Genomic DNA, 27,168 nt, shown 5'->3' on the forward strand with positions numbered 1-27,168 from the left:
CTAACCCCGTGCTGTACTTGTCCTGGGAGTGTTTGATGGGGACAGTGTAGAGGGAGCTTTACTCTGTATCTAACCACGTGCTGTACCTGTCCTGGGAGTGTTTGATGGGGGGACAGTGTAGAGGGAGCTTTACTCTGTATCTAACCCCGTGCTGTACCTCTCCCGGGAGTGTTTGATGGGGACAGTGTCAAGGGAACTTTACTCTGTATCTAACCCCATGCTGTACCTGTCCTGGGAGTGTTTGATGAGGGCCAGTGTAGAGGGAGCTTTCCTCTGTATCTAACCCCATGCCGTACCTGTCCTGGGAGAGTTTGATGGGGGACAGTGTAGAGGGAGCTTTACTCTGTATCTAACCCCATGTTGTACCTGTCCTGGGAGTGTTTGATGGGGACAGTGTAGAGGGAGCTTTACTCTGTATCTAACCCCATGCCGTACCTGTCCTGGGAGTGTTTGATGGGGGACAGTGTAGAGGGAGCTTTACTCTGTATCTAACCCCGTGCTGTACCTGTCCTGGGAGTGTTTGATGGGGACAGTGCAGAGGGAGCTTTACTCTGTATCTAACCCCGTGCTGTACCTGTCCTGGGAGTGTTTGATGGGGACAGTGTAGAGGGAGCTTTACCCTGTATCTAACCCCGTGCTGTACCTGTCCTGGGAGTGTTTGATGGGGGACAGTGTAGAGGGAGCTTTACTCTGTATCTAACCCCGTGCTGTACCTGTCCTGGGAGTGTTTGATGGGGACAGTGTAGAGGGAGCTTTACTCTGTATCTAACCCCGTGCTGTACCTGTCCTGGGAGTGTTTGATGGGGACAGTGTAGAGGGAGCTTTACTCTGTATCTAACCCCGTGCTGTACCTGTCCTGGGAGTGTTTGATGGGGGACAGTGTAGAGGGAGCTTTACTCTGTATCTAACCCCGTGCTGTACCTGTCCTGGGAGTGTTTGATGGGGGACAGTGTAGAGGGAGCTTTACTCTGTATCTAACCCCGAGCTGTACCTGTCCTGGGAGTGTTTGATGGGGACAGTGTAGAGGGAGCTTTACTCTGTATCTAACCCCGTGCTGTACCTGTCCTGGGAGTGTTTGATGGGGACAGTGTAGAGGGAGCTTTACTCTGTATCTAACCCCGTGCTGTACCTGTCCTGGGAGTGTTTGATGGGGGACAGTGTAGAGGGAGCTTTACTCTGTATCTAACCCCGAGCTGTACCTGTCCTGGGAGTGTTTGATGGGGACAGTGTAGAGGGAGCTTTACTCTGTATCTAACCCCGTGCTGTACCTGTCCTGGGAGTGTTTGATGGGGACAGTGTAGAGGGAGCTTTACTCTGTATCTAACCCCGTGCTGTACCTGTCCTGGGAGTGTTTGATGGGGACAGTGTAGAGGGAGCTTTACTCTGTATCTAACCCCGAGCTGTACCTGTCCTGGGAGTGTTTGATGGGGACAGTGTAGAGGGAGCTTTACTCTGTATCTAACCCCGTGCTGTACCTGTCCTGGGAGTGTTTGATGGGGACAGTGTAGAGGGAGCTTTACTCTGTATCTAACCCCGTGCTGTACCTGTCCTGGGAGTGTTTGATGGGGACAGTGTAGAGGGAGCTTTACTCTGTATCTAACCCCGTGCTGTACCTGTCCTGGGAGTGTTTGATGGGGACAGTGTAGAGGGAGCTTTACTCTGTATCTAACCCCGTGCTGTACCTGTCCTGGGAGTGTTTGATGGGGGACAGTGTAGAGGGAGCTTTACTCTGTATCTAACCCCGTGCTGTACCTGTCCTGGGAGTGTTTGATGGGGGACAGTGTAGAGGGAGCTTTACTCTGTATCTAACCCCATGTTGTACCTGTCCTGGGAGTGTTTGATGGGGGACAGTGTAGAGGGAGCTTTCCTCTGTATCTCACCCCGTGCTGTACCTGTCCTGGGAGTATTTGATGGGGGACAGTGTAGAGGGAGCTTTCCTCTGTATCTAACCCCGTGCTGTACCTGTCCTGGGAGTGTTTGATGGGGACAGTGTAGAGGGAGCTTTCCTCTGTATCTAACCCCGTGCTGTACCTGTCCTGGGAGTGTTTGATGGGGACAGTGTAGAGGGGGCTTTACTCTGTATCTAACCCCGTGCTGTACCTGTCCTGGGAGTGTTTGATGGGGGACAGTGTAGAGGGAGCTTTCCTCTGTATCTAACCCCGTGCTGTACCTGTCCTGGGAGTGTTTGATGGGGGACAGTGTAGAGGGAGCTTTACTCTGTATCTAACCCCGTGCTGTACCTGTCCTGGGAGTGTTTGATGGGGGACAGTGTAGAGGGCGCTTTACTCTGTATCTAACCCCGTGCTGTACCTGTCCTGGGAGTGTTTGATGGGGGACAGTGTAGAGGGAGCTTTACTCTGTATCTAACCCCGTGCTGTACCTGTCCTGGGAGTGTTTGATGGGGGACAGTGTAGAGGGAGCTTTACTCTGTATCTAACCACGTGCTGTACCTGTCCTGGGAGTGTTTGATGGGGGGGACAGTGTAGAGGGGGCTTTACTCTGTATCTAACCCCGTGCTGTACCTGTCCTGGGAGTGTTTGATGGGGGACAGTGTAGAGGGAGCTTTCCTCTGTATCTAACCCCGTGCTGTACCTGTCCTGGGAGTGTTTGATGGGGACAGTGTAGAGGGGGCTTTACTCTGTATCTAACCCCGTGCTGTACCTGTCCTGGGAGTGTTTGATGGGGACAGTGTAGAGGGAGCTTTACTCTGTATCTAACCCCGTGCTGTACCTGTCCTGGGAGTGTTTGATGGGGGACAGTGTAGAGGGAGCTTTACTCTGTATCTAACCCCGTGCTGTACCTGTCCTGGGAGTGTTTGATGGGGGACAGTGTAGAGGGAGCTTTACTCTGTATCTAACCCCGTGCTGTACTTGTCCTGGGAGTGTTTGATGGGGACAGTGTAGAGGGAGCTTTACTCTGTATCTAACCACGTGCTGTACCTGTCCTGGGAGTGTTTGATGGGGACAGTGTAGAGGGAGCTTTACTCTGTATCTAACCCCGTGCTGTACCTCTCCCGGGAGTGTTTGATGGGGACAGTGTCAAGGGAACTTTACTCTGTATCTAACCCCATGCTGTACCTGTCCTGGGAGTGTTTGATGAGGGCCAGTGTAGAGGGAGCTTTCCTCTGTATCTAACCCCATGCCGTACCTGTCCTGGGAGAGTTTGATGGGGGACAGTGTAGAGGGAGCTTTACTCTGTATCTAACCCCATGCTGTACCTGTCCTGGGAGTGTTTGATGGGGGACAGTGTAGAGGGAGCTTTACTCTGTATCTAACCCCGTGCTGTACCTGTCCTGGGAGTGTTTGATGGGGGACAGTGTAGAGGGAGCTTTACTCTGTATCTAACCCCGTGCTGTACTTGTCCTGGGAGTGTTTGATGGGGACAGTGTAGAGGGAGCTTTACTCTGTATCTAACCACGTGCTGTACCTGTCCTGGGAGTGTTTGATGGGGGGACAGTGTAGAGGGAGCTTTACTCTGTATCTAACCCCGTGCTGTACCTCTCCCGGGAGTGTTTGATGGGGACAGTGTCAAGGGAACTTTACTCTGTATCTAACCCCATGCTGTACCTGTCCTGGGAGTGTTTGATGAGGGCCAGTGTAGAGGGAGCTTTCCTCTGTATCTAACCCCATGCCGTACCTGTCCTGGGAGAGTTTGATGGGGGACAGTGTAGAGGGAGCTTTACTCTGTATCTAACCCCATGTTGTACCTGTCCTGGGAGTGTTTGATGGGGACAGTGTAGAGGGAGCTTTACTCTGTATCTAACCCCATGCCGTACCTGTCCTGGGAGTGTTTGATGGGGGACAGTGTAGAGGGAGCTTTACTCTGTATCTAACCCCGTGCTGTACCTGTCCTGGGAGTGTTTGATGGGGACAGTGCAGAGGGAGCTTTACTCTGTATCTAACCCCGTGCTGTACCTGTCCTGGGAGTGTTTGATGGGGACAGTGTAGAGGGAGCTTTACCCTGTATCTAACCCCGTGCTGTACCTGTCCTGGGAGTGTTTGATGGGGGACAGTGTAGAGGGAGCTTTACTCTGTATCTAACCCCGTGCTGTACCTGTCCTGGGAGTGTTTGATGGGGACAGTGTAGAGGGAGCTTTACTCTGTATCTAACCCCGTGCTGTACCTGTCCTGGGAGTGTTTGATGGGGACAGTGTAGAGGGAGCTTTACTCTGTATCTAACCCCGTGCTGTACCTGTCCTGGGAGTGTTTGATGGGGGACAGTGTAGAGGGAGCTTTACTCTGTATCTAACCCCGTGCTGTACCTGTCCTGGGAGTGTTTGATGGGGGACAGTGTAGAGGGAGCTTTACTCTGTATCTAACCCCGAGCTGTACCTGTCCTGGGAGTGTTTGATGGGGACAGTGTAGAGGGAGCTTTACTCTGTATCTAACCCCGTGCTGTACCTGTCCTGGGAGTGTTTGATGGGGACAGTGTAGAGGGAGCTTTACTCTGTATCTAACCCCGTGCTGTACCTGTCCTGGGAGTGTTTGATGGGGACAGTGTAGAGGGAGCTTTACTCTGTATCTAACCCCGAGCTGTACCTGTCCTGGGAGTGTTTGATGGGGACAGTGTAGAGGGAGCTTTACTCTGTATCTAACCCCGTGCTGTACCTGTCCTGGGAGTGTTTGATGGGGACAGTGTAGAGGGAGCTTTACTCTGTATCTAACCCCGTGCTGTACCTGTCCTGGGAGTGTTTGATGGGGACAGTGTAGAGGGAGCTTTACTCTGTATCTAACCCCGAGCTGTACCTGTCCTGGGAGTGTTTGATGGGGACAGTGTAGAGGGAGCTTTACTCTGTATCTAACCCCGTGCTGTACCTGTCCTGGGAGTGTTTGATGGGGACAGTGTAGAGGGAGCTTTACTCTGTATCTAACCCCGTGCTGTACCTGTCCTGGGAGTGTTTGATGGGGACAGTGTAGAGGGAGCTTTACTCTGTATCTAACCCCGTGCTGTACCTGTCCTGGGAGTGTTTGATGGGGACAGTGTAGAGGGAGCTTTACTCTGTATCTAACCCCGTGCTGTACCTGTCGTGGGAGTGTTTGATGGGGACAGTGTAGAGGGAGCTTTACTCTGTATCTAACCCCGAGCTGTACCTGTCCTGGGAGTGTTTGATGGGGACAGTGTAGAGGGAGCTTTACTCTGTATCTAACCCCGTGCTGTACCTGTCCTGGGAGTGTTTGATGGGGACAGTGTAGAGGGAGCTTTACTCTGTATCTAACCCCGTGCTGTACCTGTCCTGGGAGTGTTTGATGGGGACAGTGTAGAGGGAGCTTTACTCTGTATCTAACCCCGTGCTGTACCTGTCCTGGGAGTGTTTGATGGGGACAGTGTAGAGGGAGCTTTACTCTGTATCTAACCCCGAGCTGTACCTGTCCTGGGAGTGTTTGATGGGGACAGTGTAGAGGGAGCTTTACTCTGTATCTAACCCCGTGCTGTACCTGTCCTGGGAGTGTTTGATGGGGACAGTGTAGAGGGAGCTTTACTCTGTATCTAACCCCGTGCTGTACCTGTCCTGGGAGTGTTTGATGGGGACAGTGTAGAGGGAGCTTTACTCTGTATCTAACCCCGAGCTGTACCTGTCCTGGGAGTGTTTGATGGGGACAGTGTAGAGGGAGCTTTACTCTGTATCTAACCCCGTGCTGTACCTGTCCTGGGAGTGTTTGATGGGGACAGTGTAGAGGGAGCTTTACTCTGTATCTAACCCCGTGCTGTACCTGTCCTGGGAGTGTTTGATGGGGACAGTGTAGAGGGAGCTTTACTCTGTATCTAACCCCGTGCTGTACCTGTCCTGGGAGTGTTTGATGGGGACAGTGTAGAGGGAGCTTTACTCTGTATCTAACCCCGTGCTGTACCTGTCCTGGGAGTGTTTGATGGGGACAGTGTAGAGGGAGCTTTACTCTGTATCTAACCCCGAGCTGTACCTGTCCTGGGAGTGTTTGATGGGGACAGTGTAGAGGGAGCTTTACTCTGTATCTAACCCCGTGCTGTACCTGTCCTGGGAGTGTTTGATGGGGACAGTGTAGAGGGAGCTTTACTCTGTATCTAACCCCGTGCTGTACCTGTCCTGGGAGTGTTTGATGGGGACAGTGTAGAGGGAGCTTTACTCTGTATCTAACCCCGTGCTGTACCTGTCCTGGGAGTGTTTGATGGGGGACAGTGTAGAGGGAGCTTTACTCTGTATCTAACCCCGTGCTGTACCTGTCCTGGGAGTGTTTGATGGGGGACAGTGTAGAGGGAGCTTTACTCTGTATCTAACCCCGTGCTGTACCTGCAGAAATCAGCAGATTTCCACTCAATCTTACGAAGGAGCTGTGCTCCGAAACCTTATGGTATTTGCTACCAAATAAACCTGTTGGACTTTAACCTGGTGTTGTGAGACTTCTTACTGTATTCTATATATAAACCACCCCGAACCCCTCGATTAGATTCCAGCCTGTAACTCACTCCCGGGTATCTGTTATTCTATATATAAACCACCCCGAACCCCTCGATTAGATTCCAGTCTGTAACTCACTCCCGGGTATCTGTTATTCTATATATAAACCACCCCGAACCCCTCGATTAGATTCCAGCCTGTAACTCACTCCCGGGTATCTGTTATTCTATATATAAACCACCCCGAACCCCTCGATTAGATTCCAGTCTGTAACTCACTCCCGGGCATCTGTTATTCTATATATAAACCACCCCGAACCCCTCGATTAGATTCCAGTCTGTAACTCACTCCCGGGCATCTGTTATTCTATATATAAACCACCCCGAACCCCTCGATTAGATTCCAGTCTGTAACTCACTCCCGGGTATCTGTTATTCTGTATATAAACCACCCCGAACCCCTCGATTAGATTCCAGTCTGTAACTCACTCCCGGGTATCTGTTATTCTATATATAAACCACCCCGAACTCCTCGATTAGATTCCAGTCTGTAACTCACTCCCGGGTATCTGTTATTCTATATATAAACCACCCCGAACTCCTCGATTAGATTCCAGTCTGTAACTCACTCCCGGGTATCTGTTATTCTATATATAAACCACCCCGAACTCCTCGATTAGATTCCAGTCTGTAACTCACTCCCGGGTATCTGTTATTCTATATATAAACCACCCCGAACCCCTCGATTAGATTCCAGTCTGTAACTCACTCCCGGGCATCTGTTATTCTATATATAAACCACCCCGAACCCCTCGATTAGATTCCAGTCTGTAACTCACTCCCGGGTATCTGTTATTCTATATATAAACCACCCCGAACCCCTCGATTAGATTCCAGCCTGTAACTCACTCCCGGGTATCTGTTATTCTATATATAAACCACCCCGAACCCCTCGATTAGATTCCAGTCTGTAACTCACTCCCGGGCATCTGTTATTCTATATATAAACCACCCCGAACCCCTCGATTAGATTCCAGTCTGTAACCCACTCCCGGGTAGGTGTTATTCTATATATAAACCCCCCCGAACCCCTCGATTAGATTCCAGTCTGTAACTCACTCCCGGGTATCTGTTATTCTATATATAAACCCCCCCCGAACCTCTCGATTCGATTCCAGTCTGTAACTCACTCCCGGGTATCTGTTATTCTAGATATAAACCACCCCGAACCCCTCGATTAGATTCCACTCTGTAACTCACTCCCGGGTATCTGTTATTCTAGATATAAACCACCCCGAACCCCTCGATTAGATTCCAGTCTGTAACTCACTCCCGGGTATCTGTTATTCTATATATAAACCACCCCGAACCCCCCGATTAGATTCCAGTCTGTAACTCACTCCCGGGTATCTGTTATTCTATATATAAACCACCCCGAACCCCTCGATTAGATTCCAGTCTGTAACTCACTCCCGGGTATCTGTTATTCTGTATATAAATCACCCCGAACCCCTCGATTAGATTCCAGTCTGTAACTCACTCCCGGGTATCTGTTATTCTATATATAAATCACCCCGAACCCTCGATTAGATTCCAGTCTGTAACTCACTCCCGGGTATCTGTTATTCTATATATAAACCACCCCGAGCCCCTCGATTAGATTCCAGTCTGTAACTCACTCCCGGGTATCTGTTATTCTGTATATAAACCACCCCGAACCCCTCGATTAGATTCCAGTCTGTAACTCACTCCCGGGTATCTGTTATTCTATATATAAACCACCCCGAGCCCCTCGATTAGATTCCAGTCTGTAACTCGCTCCCGGGTATCTGTTATTCTATATATAAACCACCCCGAACCCCTCGATTAGATTCCAGTCTGTAACACGCTCCCGGGTATCTGTTATTCTATATATAAACCACCCCGAACCCCTCGATTAGATTCCAGTCTGTAACTCACTCCCGGGTATCTGTTATTCTATATATAAACCACCCCGAACCCCCCGATTAGATTCCAGTCTGTAACTCACTCCCGGGTATCTGTTATTCTATATATAAACCACCCCGAACCCCTCGATTAGATTCCACTCTGTAACTCACTCCCGGGTATCTGTTATTCTATATATAAACCACCCCGAGCCCCTCGATTAGATTCCAGTCTGTAACTCACTCCCGGGTATCTGTTATTCTATATATAAACCACCCCGAGCCCCTCGATTAGATTCCAGTCTGTAACTCACTCCCGGGTATCTGTTATTCTATATATAAACCACCCCGAACCCCTCGATTAGATCCCAGTCTGTAACTCACTCCCGGGTATCTGTTATTCTATATATAAACCACCCCGAACCCCTCGATTAGATTCCAGTCTGTAATGACTGCTTTCTGATCCGCAGTCTATGACGTGGGGCTCCCTCGCCACCTTGAAACCCTACGCCAATTTCCTGGTTGATGACGATGTGGAAAGATTGAAGAAAGCGATTGACACAAAAGGTATTGACTGTTTCGTGTACCCCTCTCTCCCAATTCTGCCCCTTCTCACCACTCTGTGCTTGCCTGCTATGCACAGCCCTGCCTGTCTGCCTAAGGTGGCGATACTGAGCTGTGTCTGGCTGCTGCTCGCTGGCACCACTCAGTGGTGGGCAATGGAACTCCCGTACTCTCGGACTGGTTCAGGTTCAGGACCCCCCAACGACCCACCTCACAGTCATCTCCCCAACTCCAACCTCCCCCTGGTTGCCTCGTGCCCCCTTGTCCGGCTCAAGTGCGTGGGTGACCCCTTTAGTCGCTATGAAGAGATAGGGAAGCCTATGTTGTAGCACTCCAGGGAGGGGTCACTTGACAGATACTTGGGGGTTACCAGTGACCATCACTGAATCTCCCCCACTATCAACATCCTGGGGGTTCCCATTGACCAGAAACTGAACTGGACCCAGCCATATAAATACTGTGGCTCCCAGAGCAGGTCAGAGGCTGGGAATCCTGCGGAGAGTAACTCACCTCCTGACTCCCCCAAAGCCTGTCCACCATCTACACGGCACAAGTCAGGAGTGTGATGGAATACTCTCCACTTGCCTGGATGAGTGCGGCTCCAACAACAATCTCCACTTGCCTGGATGAGTGCGGCTCCAACAACAATCTCCACTTGCCTGGATGAGTGCGGCTCCAACAACAATCTCCACTTGCCTGGATGAGTGCGGCTCCCAACAACACTCGAGAAGCTCGACACCATCCAGGACAAAGCAGCCCCGCTCGATCGACACGCTAACCACAAACACTCACTCCCTCCACCACCGACGCACAGTGGCAGCCGTGTGTACCATCTACAAGATGCACCGCAGCGACTCACCAAGGCTCCTTCAACAGCACCTTCCAAACCCGCCACCTCTACCATCTAGAAGGACAAGGGGGGGCAGCAGACACATGGGGAACACCCACCACTGCTTGGTTTCAATGGTCAGAACATTGAATACAGGAGTTGGGACGTCTTGTTGAAGTTGTACAAGACATTGGTAAGGCCACACTTGGAATACTGTGTACAGTTCTGGTCACCCTATTATAGAAAAGATATTATTAAACTGGAAAGAGTGCAAAAGAGATTTACTAGGATGCTACCGGGACTTGATGGTTTGAGTTATAAGGAGAAGCTGGATACTTTTTTCTCTGGAGCGTAGGAGGCTGAGGGGTGATCTTATACAGGTCTATAAAATAATGAGGGGCACAGATCAGCTAGATAGTCAATATCTTTTCCCAAAGGTAGGGGAGTCTATATCGAGAGGGCATAGGTTTAAGGTGAGAGGGGAGAGATACAAAAGTGTCCAGAGGGGCAATTTTTTCACACAGTGGGTGGCGAGTGTCTGGAACGAGCTGCCAGAGGCAGTAGTAGAGACGGGTACAATTTTCTCTTTTAAAAAGCATTTAGACAGTTACATGGGTACGATGGGTATAGAGGGATATGGGCCAAATGCAGGCAATTGGGACTAGCTTAGTGGTTTAAAAAAAAGGGGCGGCATGGACAAGTTGGGCCGAAGGGCCTGTTTCCATGCTATAAACCTCTATGACTCAATGAATGAGTGAGAAGGAGGGGGGGTGGGCACAGCTTAAAGACAAGGCTTGCCCATTTCAGGTGGTAAAGAGGAGGTATTGAATCTCTCTGGGAGTGTGGAAGGGAGAGTGGGGCTTTTTCTCCAATACACTTCTGTCGCCTCACTCCCGTGGTCCTCCCTCATTAGGTGTTGATGAAGCGACGATTGTCAAAATCCTGGGCAACCGGACGTTGGAGCAGAGGGAACAGATTGCCAAGAACTTTAAGAAGCAAAACAACGTCGTGAGTGCAACGCCACCCTGCATTTGTATAGCGCCGTTAGCTCAATAAGACATCCCTCCCTCCTTCCCAAGAGAGAATCCTACCCCTCTCCCCCAACTCCCCACCGAGATACGGGAGGAGATATTCGGGAGAGGAGTTTTACACACTCGAACTTAACCACATTTACGAGGGTGGCACGGCGATTAGCACTGCTGCCCCACACTGCCAGGGGGCTAGGTTCGATTCCCGGCTCGGGTCACTGTCTGTGCGTTCTCCCCCCTCTTGTGTCTGCATGGGTTTCCTCCGGGTGCTCCGGTTTCCTCCCACAGTCCGAAAGACGTGCTGGTTAGGGTGCGTCGGCCGTGCTAAATTCTCCCTCAGTGTAACCCGAACAGGAGTGTGGCGACTGGGGGGGATTTTCACAGTAACTTCATTGCGTTGTTAATGTAAGCCGACTTGTGACACTAAAAAATAAAACTTGAACTTGGAAAAAAAAACCCTACTCCGTAAACCCAGGGGAAAACCAAATGATGAAAAACAATTCTTTGAAGCAGAGTAAAGCACACACATCCCTCACTAAAGTCAACCAGTAGCCTATATTCTCAGCATGGAGCTTCCTGGTCTAGACAAATTGGCACCGGTTAAATCAAAGCTAAATTTTAAACATATCCCTCACCAGAACATTGATATAAATACGTTTCTAAAAGGCACATTATCGTCACAGCGACCAGATACTGACTGGATGTACAGAGTCAGGACTGAACAGCTGAGGACAATACAATGATTCTCTGAATTTCCTGAGGCCCAGAGTGTCAAAACAAAGGACCTGCATTGCTCTAGTGCCTTTCTTACACCCTCCGCACTGACCCTCCCACAGTGCGGCGCTCCCTCAGCACTGACCCTCCCACAGTGCGGCGCTCCCTCAGCACCGACACTCCCACAGTGCGGCGCTCCCTCAGCACCGACCCTCCCACAGTGCGGCGCTCCCTCAGCACCGACCCTCCCACAGTGCGGCGCTCCCTCAGCACTGACCCTCCCACAGTGCGGCGCTCCCTCAGCACTGACCCTCCCACAGTGCGGCGCTCCCTCAGCACTGACCCTCCCACAGTGCGGCGCTCCCTCAGCACTGACCCTCCCACAGTGCGGCGCTCCCTCAGCACTGACCCTCCCACAGTGCGGCGCTCGCTCAGCACTGACCCTCCCACAGTTCAGCGCTCCCTCAGCACCGACCCTCCTACAGTGTGGCGCTCCCTCAGCACCGACCCTCCCACAGTGCGGCGCTCCCTCAGCACTGACCCTCCCACAGTGCGGCGCTCCCTCAGCACTGACCCTCCCACAGTGCGGCGCTCCCTCAGCACCGACTATCCCACAGTGCGGCGCTCCCTCAGCACTGACCCTCCCACAGTGCGGCGCTCCCTCAGCACTGACCCTCCCACAGTGCGGCGCTCCCTCAGCACTGACCCTCCCACAGTGCGGTGCTCCCTCAGCACTGACCCTCCCACAGTGCGGCGCTCCCTCAGCACCGACCCTCCCACAGTGCAGCGCTCCCTCAGCACTGACCCTCCCACAGTGCGGCGCTCCCTCAGCACTGACCCTCCCACAGTGCTGAGAGCGAGTGGTGAGTGAGTGAGTGAGTGAGAGAGCACTGACCCTCCCACAGTGCAGCGCTCCCTCAGCACCGACCCTCCCACAGTGCGGCGCTCCCTCAGCACCGACCCTCCCACAGTGCGGCGCTCCCTCAGCACTGACCCTCCCACAGTGCGGCGCTCCCTCAGCACTGACCCTCCCACAGTGCGGCGCTCCCTCAGCACCGACCCTCCCACAGTGCGGCACTCCCTCAGCACCGACCCTCCCACAGTGCGGCGCTCCCTCAGCACCGACCCTCCCACAGTGCGGCGCTCCCTCAGCACCGACCCTCCCACAGTGCGGCGCTCCCTCAGCACCGACCCTCCCACAGTGCGGCGCTCCCTCAGCACCGACCCTCCCACAGGGCGGCGCTCCCTCAGCACCGACCCTCCCACAGTGTGGCGCTCCCTCAGCACCGACCCTCCCACAGTGCGGCGCTCCCTCAGCACTGACCCTCCCACAGTGCGGCGCTCCCTCAGCACTGACCCTCCCACATTGCGGCGCTCCCTCAGCACTGACCCTCCCACAGTGCGGCGCTCCCTCAGCACTGACCCTCCCACAGTGCGGCGCTCCCTCAGCACTGACCCTCCCACAGTGTGGCGCTCCCTCAGCACCGACCCTCCCACAGTGCAGCGCTCCCTCAGCACTGACCCTCCCACAGTGCGGCGCTCCCTCAGCACTGACCCTCCCACAGTGCTGAGAGCGAGTCGTGAGTGAGTGAGTGAGAGAGCACTGACCCTCCCACAGTGCAGCGCTCCCTCAGCACCGACCCTCCCACAGTGCGGCGCTCCCTCAGCACTGACCCTCCCACAGTGCGGCGCTCCCTCAGCACTGACCCTCCCACAGTGCGGCGCTCCCTCAGCACCGACCCTCCCACAGTGCGACACTCCCTCAGCACTGACCCTCCCACAGTGCGGCGCTCCCTCAGCACCGACCCTCCCACAGTGCGGCGCTCCCTCAGCACCGACCCTCCCACAGTGCGGCGCTCCCTCAGCACCGACCCTCCCACAGTGCGGCGCTCCCTCAGCACTGACCCTCTGGTTCTCTGGATAAGGGTTCTGGACTCTCTCTCTCGGTGTGACTGAGTCCCCGGGCGTGTTTTTAGCTGTTTACAGGGTGTTGAAGCTTTATATCTGTGCTGATTATTAATTCTAACGGTCCTTTCTCTGCCCCACAGGAGCTGGAGGCCGTGCTGAGTAAGAAGCTTTCCGGATATCTGGAAAATATTATGATAACACTTCTAAAATCCCCAACACTGCTCGATGCCCAGGTGCTGAAAGATGCCATGAAGGTAACTCCCTCCCTCCCTCTTCCCTCCCTCCTCCTCCCCCCTTCCCTCCCTCCCTCCTCCTTCCCTCCCTCCCTCTCTCCCTCCCTCCTCACTCACTCCTCACTCACTCACTCACTCACTCTGCCCCTCACTCACTCACTCTGCCTCTCACTCACTCACTTTCTGTCACTCATTCACTCTCTCACTCTCTCACTCACTCACTCACTCTGCCACTCACCTCACTCACTCACCCACCCACTCACTCACCTACTCACTCACTCACTCTGCCCCTCACTCGCTCACTCACTCACACTCACTTACCCACTCACTGCCCCTCACTCACTCACTCACTTTCTCACTCACTCTGCCACTCACTCACTCACTCACTCACTCACTCACCACTCGCTCTCTCACTTACTCACTCACCACTCGCTCTCTCACTCACTCACTCACCACTCGCTCTCTCACTCACTCACTCACTCACCACTCGCTCTCTCACTCACTCACTCACTCACCACTCGCTCTCTCACTCACTCACCAACTCATTACTCACTCACTCTGTCATTCACTCCGTCACACCGTCACTCACTCCATCACTCACTCCGTCATTCACTCACTCACTCCGTCACTCACTCACTCACTCACTCACTCACTCTGCTCGCTCACTCACTCACCAACTCATTACTCACTCACTCACTCCGTCACTCCGTCACTCACTCACTCACTCCGTCACTCACTCACTCACTCACTCACTCACTCACTCACTCCGTCACTCACTCACTCATTCACTCACTCACTCACTCACTCCGTCACTCACTCACTCCGTCACTCCGTCACTCACTCACTCACTCCGTCACTCACTCACTCACTCACTCCGTCAATAAGGACGGGAGTTCCGGAGGACATTCCTTCCTGTTCCGTTGTATCCGATGCTCTGGAATTAGCCGGTCCTGGGAGCTGGACGTGTGAATTGGATGATCAGTCGATGCTCCTTCACTTGGAACTCGCTCTGTGCCGTTTCCCGCGGGGCGTCGACACGGGGACACAATCCTCAGCCTCTCAGATTCAGCGAAGCTTCTCCGTGAGAGTATTCACACCGCGGGGAGGAGCTAAAGAGGCTGCAGTGTCGGGGGGGATGGTCGAGGGGGTTTATTGGGGTTCTGTCGCGGGGTACAGGGTAGAGATCGCGGTGTGTTACACACTGACGGTGCCCCCCCCCGGTGTTTGCCGGGGTTTGTGTTGGCAGGGGCTCGGCACAGATGAAGATACACTGATAGAAATCCTCGCCACAAGATCCAGCAAGGAGCTACAGGCAATTAAAACCGTATACAAGCAAGGTAACTTCCTCCCTCTGCCCCTCCCTCCCTCTGCCCCTCCCTCCCTCTGCCCCTCCCTCCCTCTGCCCCTCCCCCACTCTGCCCCTCCCCCACTCTGCCCCTCCCCCACTCTGCCCCTCCCCCACTCTGCCCCTCCCCCACTCTGCCCCTCCCCCACTCTGCCCCTCCCCCACTCTGCCCCTCCCTCACTCTGCCCCTCCCCCACTCTGCCCCTCCCCCACTCTGCCCCTCCCCCACTCTGCCCCTCCCCCACTCTGCCCCTCCCCCACTCTGCCCCTCCCCCACTCTGCCCCTCCCCCACTCTGCCCCTCCCCCACTCTGCCCCTCCCCCACTCTGCCCCTCCCCCACTCAACCTCGCCCACTCACTCGCTCTCCCTCCCCCCGCTCTCCCTCCCCCCGCTCTCCCTCCCCCCACTCTCCCTCCCCCCGCTCTCCCTCCCCCCGCTCTCCCTCCCCCTCTCTCTCCCCCCTCTCTCTCCCCCCCTCTCTCTCCCCCCCTCTCTCCCTCCCCCCCTCTCTCCCTCCCCCCCCTCTCCCTCCCACCCCCTCTCTCCCTCCCCCCCCTCTCTCCCTCCCCCCCCCTCTCCCTCCCCCCCTCTCCCTCCCCCCCTCTCTCCCTCCCCCCCTCTCTCCCTCCCCCCCTCTCTCCCTCCCCCCCCTCTCCCTCCCCCCCTCTCTCCCACCCCCCTCTCCCTCCCTCCCTCTCTCCCTCCCCCCTCTCTCCCTCCCCCTCTCTCCCTCCCCCCCTCTCTCCCTCCCCCCCCTCTCTCCCCCTCCCCCCTCTCCCCCCCTCTCTCTCCCTCCCCCCCCTCTCCCCCCCTCTCTCCCTCCCCCCCTCTCTCCCTCCCCCCCTCTCTCCCTCCCCCCCTCTCTCCCTCCCCCCCTCTCTCCCTCCCCCCCTCTCTCCCTCCCCCCCTCTCTCCCTCCCCCCCCTCCCTCCCCCCCTCTCTCCCTCCCCCCCCTCTCCCTCCCCCCCCTCTCTCCCCCCGCCCCCCCTCTCTCCCTCCCTCCACTCTCGCTCCCTATCTCTCTGTTGCGCTCAGAAGCATTTACAGGTTGATAATCAAAGTCTTTTGGTCGGGTTATAAACGCTCCTTCCTTGGTCACCAGGGGCTGGGGTGGGACTCGGACCCCCGGACCCCGGGTTCAGAGGAAGGGACACTCACCCCACTGCACCACATGACCTCCCTGACTGACGCTTCCTGAATGTGGATTATCACTCACCCTCCAGGTCCCACGGGGCAGGAAACGTGCTGGAGAAACTTCCACAAAACATTCGCCATTCGCGACTCCTCAGATACTGGAGCCCGTGTACAAACAACATCCTGGGGGTTCCCATTGACCAGAAACTGAGCTGGACCCAGCCATATAAATACTGTGGCTCCCAGAGCAGGTCAGAGGCTGGGAATCCTGCGGAGAGTAACTCACCTCCTGACTCCCCCAAAGCCTGTCCATCATCTACACGGCACAAGTCAGGAGTGTGATGGAACACTCTCCACTTGCCTGGATGAGTTCGGCTCCAACAACAATCTCCACTTGCCTGGATGAGTGCGGCTCCAACAACAATCTCCACTTGCCTGGATGAGTGCGGCTCCAACAACAACCTCCACTTGCCTGGATGAGTGCGGCTCCAACAACAATCTCCACTTGCCTGGATGAGTGCGGCTCCAACAACAATCTCCACTTGCCTGGATGAGTGCGGCTCCAACAACAATCTCCACTTGCCTGGATGAGTGCGGCTCCAACAACAATCTCCACTTGCCTGGATGAGTGCGGCTCCCAACAACAATCTCCACTTGCCTGGATGAGTGCGGCTCCAACAACAATCTCCACTTGCCTGGATGAGTGCGGCTCCAACAACAATCTCCACTTGCCTGGATGAGTGCGGCTCCCAACAACAATCTCCACTTGCCTGGATGAGCGCGGCTCCAACAACAATCTCCACTTGCCTGGATGAGTGCGGCTCCAACAACAATCTCCACTTGCCTGGATGAGTGCGGCTCCCAACAACAATCTCCACTTGCCTGGATGAGTGCGGCTCCAACAACAATCTCCACTTGCCTGGATGAGTGCGGCTCCAACAACAATCTCCACTTGCCTGGATGAGTGCGGCTCCAACAACAATCTCCACTTGCCTGGATGAGTGCGGCTCCAACAACAATCTCCACTTGCCTGGATGAGTGCGGCTCCAACAACAATCTCCACTTGCCTGGATGAGTGCGGCTCCAACAACAATCTCCACTTGCCTGGATGAGTGCGGCTCCAACAACAATCTCCACTTGCCTGGATGAGTGCGGCTCCAACAACAATCTCCACTTGCCTGGATGAGTGCGGCTCCAACAACAATCTCCACTTGCCTGGATGAGTGCGGCTCCCAACAACAATCTCCACTTGCCTGGATGAGTGCGGCTCCCAACAACAATCTCCACTTGCCTGGATGAGTGCGGCTCTAACAACACTCGAGAAGCTCGACACCATCCAGGACAAAGCAGCCCCGCTCGATCGACACGCTGACCACAAACACTCACTCCCTCCACCACCGACACACAGTGGCAGCCGTGTGTACCATCTACAAGATGCACCGCAGCGACTTGCCAAGGCTCCTTCAACAGCACCTTCCAAACCCGCCACCTCTACCATCTAGAAGGACAAGGGGGGGGCAGCAGACACATGGGGAACACCCACCACCTGCAAGTTCCCCCTCCGAGCTCCTCACCATCCCGACTGGGAAATATATCGGCCGTTCCTTCACTGTGGCTGGGGTCAAAATCCCGGAATTCTCTCCCTAACAGCACTGTGGGTGTACCTACCCCACACACGGGGACTGACTGATGTCCAATAACAATCCTGGAACTCCCTCCCTAACAGCACTGTGGGTGTACCTACCCCACACACGGGGACTGACTGATGGCCAATAACAATCCCGGAACTCCCTCCCTAACAGCGCTGTGGGTGTACCTACCCCACACACAGGGACTGACTGATGTCCAATAACAATCCTGGAACTCCCTCCCTAACAGCACTGGGGGTGTACCTACCCCACACACGGGGACTGCAGCGGGTTCAAGATGGCGGCTCCCCCACCACCTTCTCGAGGGGCGATTAGGGATGGGCAATAAACGCTGGGGTTTGGCCAGCGATGCCCCCAGCCTCTGAATGAACGGAGAATAAGGTAAATTGTCCCCATTTACATTGCCCCCAAACTTTGTCTTTTACCCCCCGACTTCCTCCGTGATTATGTTTTTCCTTCCCCAGAATTTCAGAAAGATCTCGAAAAGGATGTCGCGTCGGAGGCGACCGGAAGGTTCCAGAAGCTGCTTCTTGCCTTGCTGAAGGTGTGGAACAACATTCTCGGGGAGTTGGGGGGGAGGGGGGAGGGGGGAGGGGGGAGGGAGAGAGGGGGTGGCAGATTTGCTACTTAAGGTCAGAGATGGGCCCCCTCCTTCCCTCCCTTGCTTCCCTCAAGTTGAGGGACAGAGAGGGACAGGGATAGTTGCCCCCTGCAGCCCTGAAGAGGGGGTTTTGAGGATCACTGGTCCCCCATCTCCGGCAACCAGAGGGAAGAGGCGGGGGGGGGACCTTGGATTCTGAGTTGCTGATCTAGGGTTCGTAGAAGGAACGTGGGAGCGAGTCCCACATTCTCCCCCCACTCCCACCGTGGGAGCGAGTCCCACATTCTCCCCCACTCCCACCGTGGGAGTGAGTCCCACATTCTCCCCCCACTCCCCCCGTGGGAGCGAGTCCCACATTCTCCCCCCACTCCCCCTGTGGGAGCGAGTCCCACATTCTCCCCCACTCACGCCGTGGGAGCGAGTCCCACATTCTCCCCCACTCCCCTGTGGGAGCGAGTCCCACATCCTCCCCCACTCCCCCCGTGGGAGCGAGTCCCACATTCTCCCCCACTCCCCTGTGGGAGCGAGTCCCACATCCTCCCCCACTCCCCCCGTGGGAGCGAGTCCCACATTCTCCCCCACTCCCCCCATGGGAGCGAGTCCCACATTCTCCCCCACTCCCCCGTGGGAGCGAGTCCCACATCCTCCCCCACTCCCCCCGTGTGAGCGAGTCCCACATTCTCGAGAGACAGAGAGAGAGGCTGGATTTTCTGGGACTTTTTCCTCTGGAGCGTAGGAGGCTGAGGGATGATCTTCTAGAGATCTATAAAATAATGAGGGGCACAGATCAGCTAGATAGTCAATATCTTTTCCCAAAGGTAGGGGAGTCTAAAACTAGAGGGCATAGGTTTAAGGTGAGAGGGGAGAGATACGAAAGGGCCCACAGGGGCAATTTTTTCACACAGAGGGTGGTGAGTGTCTGGAACGAGCTGCCAGAGGCAGTAGTAGAGGCGGGTACAATTTTGTCTTTTAAGAAGCATTTAGACAGTTACATGGGTAAGATGGGTATCGAGGGATATGGGCCAAATGCGGGCAATTGGGACTAACTTAGGGGTTTAAAAGAAAGGGGCGGCATGGACAAGTTGGGCCAAAGGGCCTGTTTCCATGCTGTATACCTTGGAGTTGGCTGCCTAGGAACAAGGGCCTTCTGGATGTCTGGAGGGGAGGGCGAATGTGGTGAGACCATATGACATAGGAGCAGAATGAGGCCACTCGGCCCATCGAGTCTGCTCCGCCATTCAATCATGGCTGATATTTTTCTCATCCCCATTCTCCTGCCTTTTCCCCATAACCCCTGATCCCCTTATTAATCAAGAACCGATCTATCTCTGTCTTAAAGACACTCAATGACCCGGCCTCCACAGCCTTCTGCGGCAAAGAGTTCCACAGATTCACCACTCTCTGGCTGAAGAAATTCCTCCTCATCTCTGTTTTAAAGGATCGTCCCTTTAGTCTGAGGTTGTGCCCTCTGGTTCTAATTTTTCCTACTAGTGGAAACATCCTCTCCACGTCCACTCTATCCAGGCCTCGCAGTATCCTGTAAGTTTCAATAAGATCCCCCCTCATCCTTCTAAACTCCCAACGAGTACAGACCCAGAGTCCTCAACCGTTCCTCATACGACAAGCTCTTCATTCCAGGGATCATTCTTGTGAACCTCCTCTGGACCCTTTCCAAGGCCGGCACATCCTTCCTCTGGTACAGGGCCCAAAACTGAGGAGGCAGGGTCGGGGAGGGGGGAGTAATATTCTCACTTGTCTTGTATTTTGACTTCCTCCCTGGACATCCGTTGCGATTCCATCCCCCTCCTACCCTACGTCACGGGGAGTGAGCAGGGCTGACCAGAGGTGGCCTACATCTTGACTAACATGCGTCCCCCTTGCTTCTAGAATCAGAGAGAGGTCAACTCAAACATAATCAACTATGAACTCATCGAAGAAGATGCAAAGGTAAGAGGGAGTAGCGGGAATAAGGGGATGGGGGCGGGGCAAACATCGAGACAAGATGGTGGCTTACTGACTCAGTCATCCAGACATCCTGGGGCTAAAGATCCGGGGGTGGATGGGAAAACACGGGTTCAAATCCCATCCCGGACAGCTGGTGGGAATTTAAATTCGATTGGGTTTGATTCCCGGCCTCGGGTCACTGTTTGTGTGGAGTTTGCACGTTCTCCCCGTGTCTGCGTGGGTTTCCTCCGGGTGCTCCGGTTTCCTCCCTTGGACTATTATTTAAACGGTGAAAAATTACAACACGCTACTGTGCAGAGGGACCTGGGGGTCTTTGTGCATGAATCACAAAAACTCAGTTTGCAGGTGCAGCAGGTGATCAAGAAGGAATGTTGGCCTTTATCGCGAGAGGGATGGAGTATAAAAGCAGGGAGGTCTTGCTGCAACTGTACAGGGTACTGGTGAGGCCGCAATTAGAGTACTGTGTACAATTGTGGTCCCCTTATTTAAGAAAGGATATATTAGCTTTGGAGGGGGTACAGAGAAGGTTCACCAGGTTGATTCCGGAGATGAGGGGTGTAGCTTATGAGGAGAGATTGAGTAGACTGGGCCTGTACTCATTGGAGTTTAGAAGGCTGAGGGGAGATCTTATAGAGACATATAAGATAATGACGGGGCCAGACAGGGTAGAAGCAGCGAGGTTATTTCCACTTACAATGGAAACAAGAACTAGGGGGCATAGCCTCAAAATACGGGGGAGTCAATTTAGAACAGAGTTGAGGAGGAACTTCTTCTCCCAGAGGGTAGTGAATCTTTGGAATTCTCTGCCCAATGAAGCAGTAGAGGCTACCTCGTTAAATGTGTTTAAGTCACAGATAGTGCAAGGGGCAATTAGGGACGGGAGACAAATTCTAAGCCTGACCCCAGAGACGCCCCCACATCCCAGTGAAAGAATCTCCCTTTCCGAGGGGCCGCCCTGGGATAGGGAGGAGCCGGGGATTGGATTGGGAGTCGGGAGAAGGTAATCTCGGTGTTGGGATGGGGTGGGTGAGGGGGGGTGAGGGGGGCAGGAGGGAGTGAGGGCTGAAGCTCCCAGGGCCCTTAAGGGAGGGTGTCACAAATTTGAAGGGGCCTTCGGAATGAGGCGTCCCTCACCAATCCTGCCCAGGATGGAATTGGTTAACTTTTTCCAAAGGCCGCCATTATCCCAGCACCGCCAAGCGGCCTAAGCACTCGGACAGGAAGCCTATTCGAGCAGGCCTCTTAATGGGCGGGCTAAGGCCCTGAGGCGTCCATTAAGAGGCCTGCTGGAACAGGCACCCTGTCCAAGGCCTTGTCAGGCCTGAAGCCTGCCTGGGAACAGGGGAGAAGCGTGAGATTCTGACCCAAATATTTTTAAAATACCTGTTTCTTCCATTTGTGCCCCCGAAGAGTTTGTACGCGGTCGCCAGTCAAAAGAAGAATCCGGATTTTGATGCCTGGATCCCAATTCTGACTGAAAGAAGCCAAAACCACCTCAACAGGGGTAAGATTCGACCTTTACGTTTTAATTAGTGTCACAAATTGGCTTACATTAACACCGCAATGAAGTTACTGTGAAAATCCCCTAGTTGCCACACTCCTGTTCGGGGTACACGGAGGGAGAATTTAGCACGGCCGACGCACCCTAACCAGCACGTCTTTCAGACTGTGGGAGGAAACCGGAGCACCCGGAGGAAACCCACGCAGACACGGGGAGAACGTGCAGACTCCGCACAGACAGTGACCCGAGCCGGGAATCGAACCCGGGTCCCTGGGACTGTGAGGCAGCAGTGCTAACCACTGTGCCGCCTCTAAGCTGGACATTGTTGGCTGCTTCTGTCAATAACCTGGCCTTCCCCTCTGTTCGCTCCCTCTTGCTCTCTCTCATCACTAAGTCATAGGTTCAAGTTCACACTTGGAAATCTCACCAGCCAGGGTGACACACCTAGAGTCAGTGCTGAGGGAGCGCCGCACTGTGGGTTGGTCAGTGCTGAGGGAGCGCCGCACTGTGGGAGGGTCAGTGCTGAGGCAGCGCCGCACTGTGGGAGGGTCGGTGCTGAGGGAGCGCCGCACTGTGGGAGGGTCAGTGTTGAGGGAGCGCCGCACTGTGGGAGGGTCAGTGCTGAGGGAGCGCCGCACTGTGGGAGGGTCAGTGCTGAGGGAGCACTGCACTGTGGGAGAGTCAGTGCTGAGGGAGCGCCGCACTGTGGGAGGGTCAGTGCTGAGGGAGCGCCGCACTGTGGGAGAGTCAGTGCTGAGGGAGCGCCGCACTGTGGGAGGGTCAGTGCTGAGGGAGCGCCGCACTGTGGGAGAGTCAGTGTTGAGGGAGCGCCGCACTGTGGGAGAGTCAGTGTTGAGGGAGCGCCGCACTGTGGGAGGGTCGGTGCTGAGGGAGCGCCGCACTGTGGGAGAGTCAGTGCTGAGGGAGCGCCGCACTGTGGGAGGATCAGTGCTGAGGGAGCGCCGCACTGTGGGAGGGTCAGTGCTGAGGGAGCGCCGCACTGTGGGAGCCGATTAGTTCGTTTGAGGCCTGTTTGGTATCTGGGACATTTCTAACCGCTCTGTGTCTGTCTCCTTTCTCCGCTGCAGTTTTTAAGCTGTACAAAATCTACTGCACAACTGATATCAGTGATACCATCAGAAAAGAACTGAAGGGTGATGATGAGAAAGGATTCCTCACTCTGGGTAAGTTCCACATCGTTCCCCCCGCCTCCATCCCAGCCCCCTCTGCATCGGATTCATCAGAGCTAGGTGCAGGAGGTGGCCCCTCAAGCTGGTTCAGGACTATCACGGCCCATCTCATCTAAGACTCCCCTCTCCCTTTCTGTCCTCCATCACCCCTCTACCCCGTTACTGATTACAAGTCTCTCCATCTCCTCCTTAAATTGTCTCAATATCCCAGCATCTGCCCCACTCCGGGGTTTTGCGAATCCCAGCCACTCCCCACCCTCTGAGAACAGTCGTTCCTACAAAGGACAAAGAACATTCCAGCACAGGAACAGGCCCTTCGGCCCTCCTAGCCCGGGTCGACCACGATGCCCTAACTAGACTTAAACAAAAAAATCCTTCTGCCCTGACTCGGTCCGTAAGGTCTAACACAGATACGAAATCTACAGTAAATAGCAGAACCCTGAAGAGTGCTTCACTGATACAGTGGAGGGTCAGTGCTGAGGGAGGGTCAGTGCTGAGGGAGCGCCGCACTGTGGGAGGGTCGGTGCTGAGGGAGCTCCCTCAGCACCGACCCTCCCACAGTGCAGCACTCCCTCAGCACCGACCCTCCCACAGTGCGGTGCTCCCTCAGCACTGACCCTCCCACAGTGCGGAGCTCCCTCAGCACCGACCCTCCCACAGTGCGGCACTCCCTCAGCACCGACCCTCCCACAGTGCGGTGCTCCCTCAGCACTGACCCTCCCACAGTGCAGCACTCCCTCAGCACCGACCCTCCCACAGTGCGGTGCTCCCTCAGCACTGACCCTCCCACAGTGCGGAGCTCCCTCAGCACCGACCCTCCCACAGTGCGGCACTCCCTCAGCACCGACCCTCCCACAGTGCGGTGCTCCCTCAGCACCGACCCTCCCACAGTGCGGTGCTCCCTCAGCACTGACCCTCCCACAGTGCAGCACTCCCTCAGCACCGACCCTCCCACAGTGCGGTGCTCCCTCAGCACTGACCCTCCCACAGTGCGGAGCTCCCTCAGCACCGACCCTCCCACAGTGCGGCACTCCCTCAGCACCGACCCTCCCACAGTGCGGTGCTCCCTCAGCACTGACCCTCCCACAGTGCGGCGCTCCCTCAGCACCGACCCTCCCACAGTGCGGCACTCCCTCAGCACCGACCCTCCCACAGTGCGGCGCTCCCTCAGCACCGACCCTCCCACAGTGCGGCGCTCCCTCAGCACTGACCCTCCCACAGTGCGGCGCTCCCTCAGCACTGACCCTCCCACAGTGCAGCACTCCCTCAGCACTGACCCTCCCACAGTGCGGCGCTCCCTCAGCACTGACCCTCCCACAGTGCGGCGCTCCCTCAGCACCGACCCTCCCACAGTGCGGCGCTCCCTCAGCACCGACACTCCCACAGTGCGGCGCTCCCTCAGCACTGACCCTCCCACAGTGCGGCGCTCCCTCAGCACTGACCCTCCCACAGTGCGGCGCTCCCTCAGCACCGACCCTCCCACAGTGCGGCGCTCCCTCAGCACTGACCCTCCCACAGTGCGGCGCTCCCTCAGCACTGACCCTCCCACAGTGCGGCGCTCCCTCAGCACCGACCCTCCCACAGTGCGGCGCTCCCTCAGCACCGACCCTCCCACAGTGCGGCGCTCCCTCAGCACTGACCCTCCCACAGTGCGGCACTCCCTCAGCACCGACCCTCCCACAGTGCGGCGCTCCCTCAGCACCGACCCTCCCACAGTGCGGCGCTCCCTCAGCACTGACCCTCCCACAGTGCGGCGCTCCCTCAGCACCGACCCTCCCACAGTGCGGCGCTCCCTCAGCACCGACCCTCCCACAGTGCGGCGCTCCCTCAGCACTGACCCTCCCACAGTGCGGCACTCCCTCAGCACCGACCCTCCCACAGTGCGGCGCTCCCTCAGCACCGACCCTCCCACAGTGCGGCGCTCCCTCAGCACTGACCCTCCCACAGTGCGGTGCTTTCACTGGCGGGTGAAACTAGAACTAGGGGGCATGGCCTCAAAATAAGGGGGAGCAGATTTAGGACTGAGTTGAGGAGGAACTTCTTCACACAAAGAATCTGTGGAATTCCCTGCCCCAGTTGAGGCTACCTCGTTGAATGTTTTTAAGGCAAGGATAGATAGATTTTGGAACGGTGAAGGAATTAAGGGGAGCGGGCGGGTAAGTTGAGTCCACGAAAAGATCAGCCATGATCTTATTGAATGGCGGAGCAGGCTCGAGGGGCCGGATGGCCTACTCCTGCTCCTAGTTGTTATGTTCTTATTCATCAAAGAGAAGGACTTGGTGGATGATGACTTTGGGAAAGGGTGTGTAGATAGTTTGAGTCATGTTGAGATCAAAAAGGAGGAGGTATTGGGGCTCTTGAGAAACATTCAGGTAGACAAGTCCCCAGGGCCTGATGGGATATACCCCAGAATACTGAGAGAGGCAAGGGAGGAAATTGCTGGGGCCTTGAGAGAAATCTTTGTATCCTCACTGGCTGCAGGGGAGGTCCCAGAGGGTTGGAGAATAGCCAATGTTGTTCCTTAGTTTAAGAAGGGTAGCAAGATTAATCCAGGTAATTACAGGCCGGTGAGCCTTACATCAGTAATAGGGAAATTATTGGAGAGGATTCTTCGAGACAGGATTTATTCCCACTTGGAAATAAGTGGACGTATTAGCGAGAGGCAACATGGTTTTGTGAAGGGGAGGTCGTGTCTCACTAACTTGATCAAGTTTTTCGAGGAAGTGACGAAGATGATTGATGAGGGTAGGGCAGTGGATGTTGTCTACATGGACTTCAGTAAGGCCTTTGACAAGGTCCCTCATGGCAGACTGGTGCAGAAGGTGAAGTCGCATGGGATCAGAGCTGGCAATGTGGATACAGAACTGGCTCGGTCAAAGACGACAGAGGGTAGCAGTGGAAGGGTGCGTTTCTGAATGGAGGGCTGTGACAAGTGGTGTTCCTCAGGGATCAGTGCTGGGACCTCTGCTGATTGTAATATATTTAAATGATTTGGAGGAAAATGTAACTAGTTTGATGAGTAAGTTTGCGGACGACACAAAGGTTGGTGGATTTGCGGACAGCGATGAGGACCATCAGAGGATACAGCAGGATATAGATCAGTTGGAGACTTGGGTGGAGAGGTGGCAGATGGAGATTAATCCGGACAAATGTGAGGTAATGCATTTTGGAAGGTCTAATACAGATAGGAAATATACAGTAAATGGCAGAACCCTTAAGAGTATTGATAGGCAGAGGGATCTGGGTGTACAGGTACACAGGTCACTGAAAGTGGCACCGCAGGTGGAGAAGGTAGTCAAGAAGGCATACGGCATGCTTGCCTTCATCGGCCGGGGCATTGAGTTTAAAAATTGGCAAGTCATGTTGCAGCTTTATAGAACCTTAGTGAGGTTGCGCTTGGAATATAGTGTTCCATTCTGGTCGCCACACTACCAGAAGGATGTGGAGGCTTTGGAGAGGGTACAGAAAAGATTTACCAGGATGTTGCCTGGTATGGAGGGCATTAGCTATGAGGAGAGGTTGGAGAAACTTGGTTTGTTCTCACTGGAAGGACGGAGGTTGAGGGGAGACCTGATAGAAGTCTACAAGATTATGAGAAGCATGGACAGAGTGGATAGTCAGAAGCTTTTTCCCAGGGTGGAAGAGTCAATTACTAGAGGACATAGATTTAAGGTGCGAGGGGCAAGGTTTAAAGGAGATGTACGAGGCAAGTTTTTTTACACAGAGGGTGGTGGGTGCCTGGAACTCGCTGCCGGGGGAGACAGTGGAAGCGGGTACGATAGTGAGTTTTAAGGGGCGTCTTGACAAGTACATGAATAGGATGGGAATAGAGGGATATGGTCCCCGGGAGGGTAGGGGGTTTTAGTTTAGTCGGGCAGCATGGTCGGTGCAGGCTTGGAGGGCCGAAGGGCCTGTTCCTGTGCTGTAATTTTCTTTGTTCTTTGTCCGTATCCCTCTATTCCCTCCCTGTCCATGCACCCATCCAGATGCCTCTTAAACATTGCTGATGCGCCCGCTTCCACCACCTCCTCTGGCAGCGCGTTCCAGGCGCCCACCACTCTCTGCGTGAAAACCTCCCCCGCACATCTCCCTGAAACTTTCCCTCTCTCACCTTGAACCTGTGCCCCCTTGTAACTCTACACTTCCACCCTGGGACAAGGCCTCTGACTATCCACCCTGTCTGTGCCTCTCATCATTAAGTAGACCAGT

The 27,168-nt window shown here is 54.9% G+C and overlaps 1 protein-coding gene across 1 annotated transcript in view; it reads left to right on the plus strand.

Moving 5' to 3' along the window:
• The window catches only part of LOC144488539 (annexin A2-like), a 47,444-nt gene that overhangs the window by 13,612 nt on the left and 6,664 nt on the right, over positions 1-27,168 (plus strand). The window contains exons 3-10 of the mRNA XM_078206597.1: positions 8,768-8,864; positions 10,604-10,698; positions 13,481-13,594; positions 14,820-14,910; positions 18,167-18,246; positions 20,191-20,250; positions 21,679-21,772; positions 22,858-22,953. Of these exons, the coding sequence (XP_078062723.1) occupies positions 8,768-8,864; positions 10,604-10,698; positions 13,481-13,594; positions 14,820-14,910; positions 18,167-18,246; positions 20,191-20,250; positions 21,679-21,772; positions 22,858-22,953 (727 nt within the window). The remainder of the gene's footprint in view (positions 1-8,767; positions 8,865-10,603; positions 10,699-13,480; positions 13,595-14,819; positions 14,911-18,166; positions 18,247-20,190; positions 20,251-21,678; positions 21,773-22,857; positions 22,954-27,168) is intronic.

Source organism: Mustelus asterias, unplaced genomic scaffold, assembly GCF_964213995.1.
Source record: "Mustelus asterias unplaced genomic scaffold, sMusAst1.hap1.1 HAP1_SCAFFOLD_1645, whole genome shotgun sequence".
Lineage (NCBI taxonomy): Eukaryota > Metazoa > Chordata > Chondrichthyes > Carcharhiniformes > Triakidae > Mustelus > Mustelus asterias.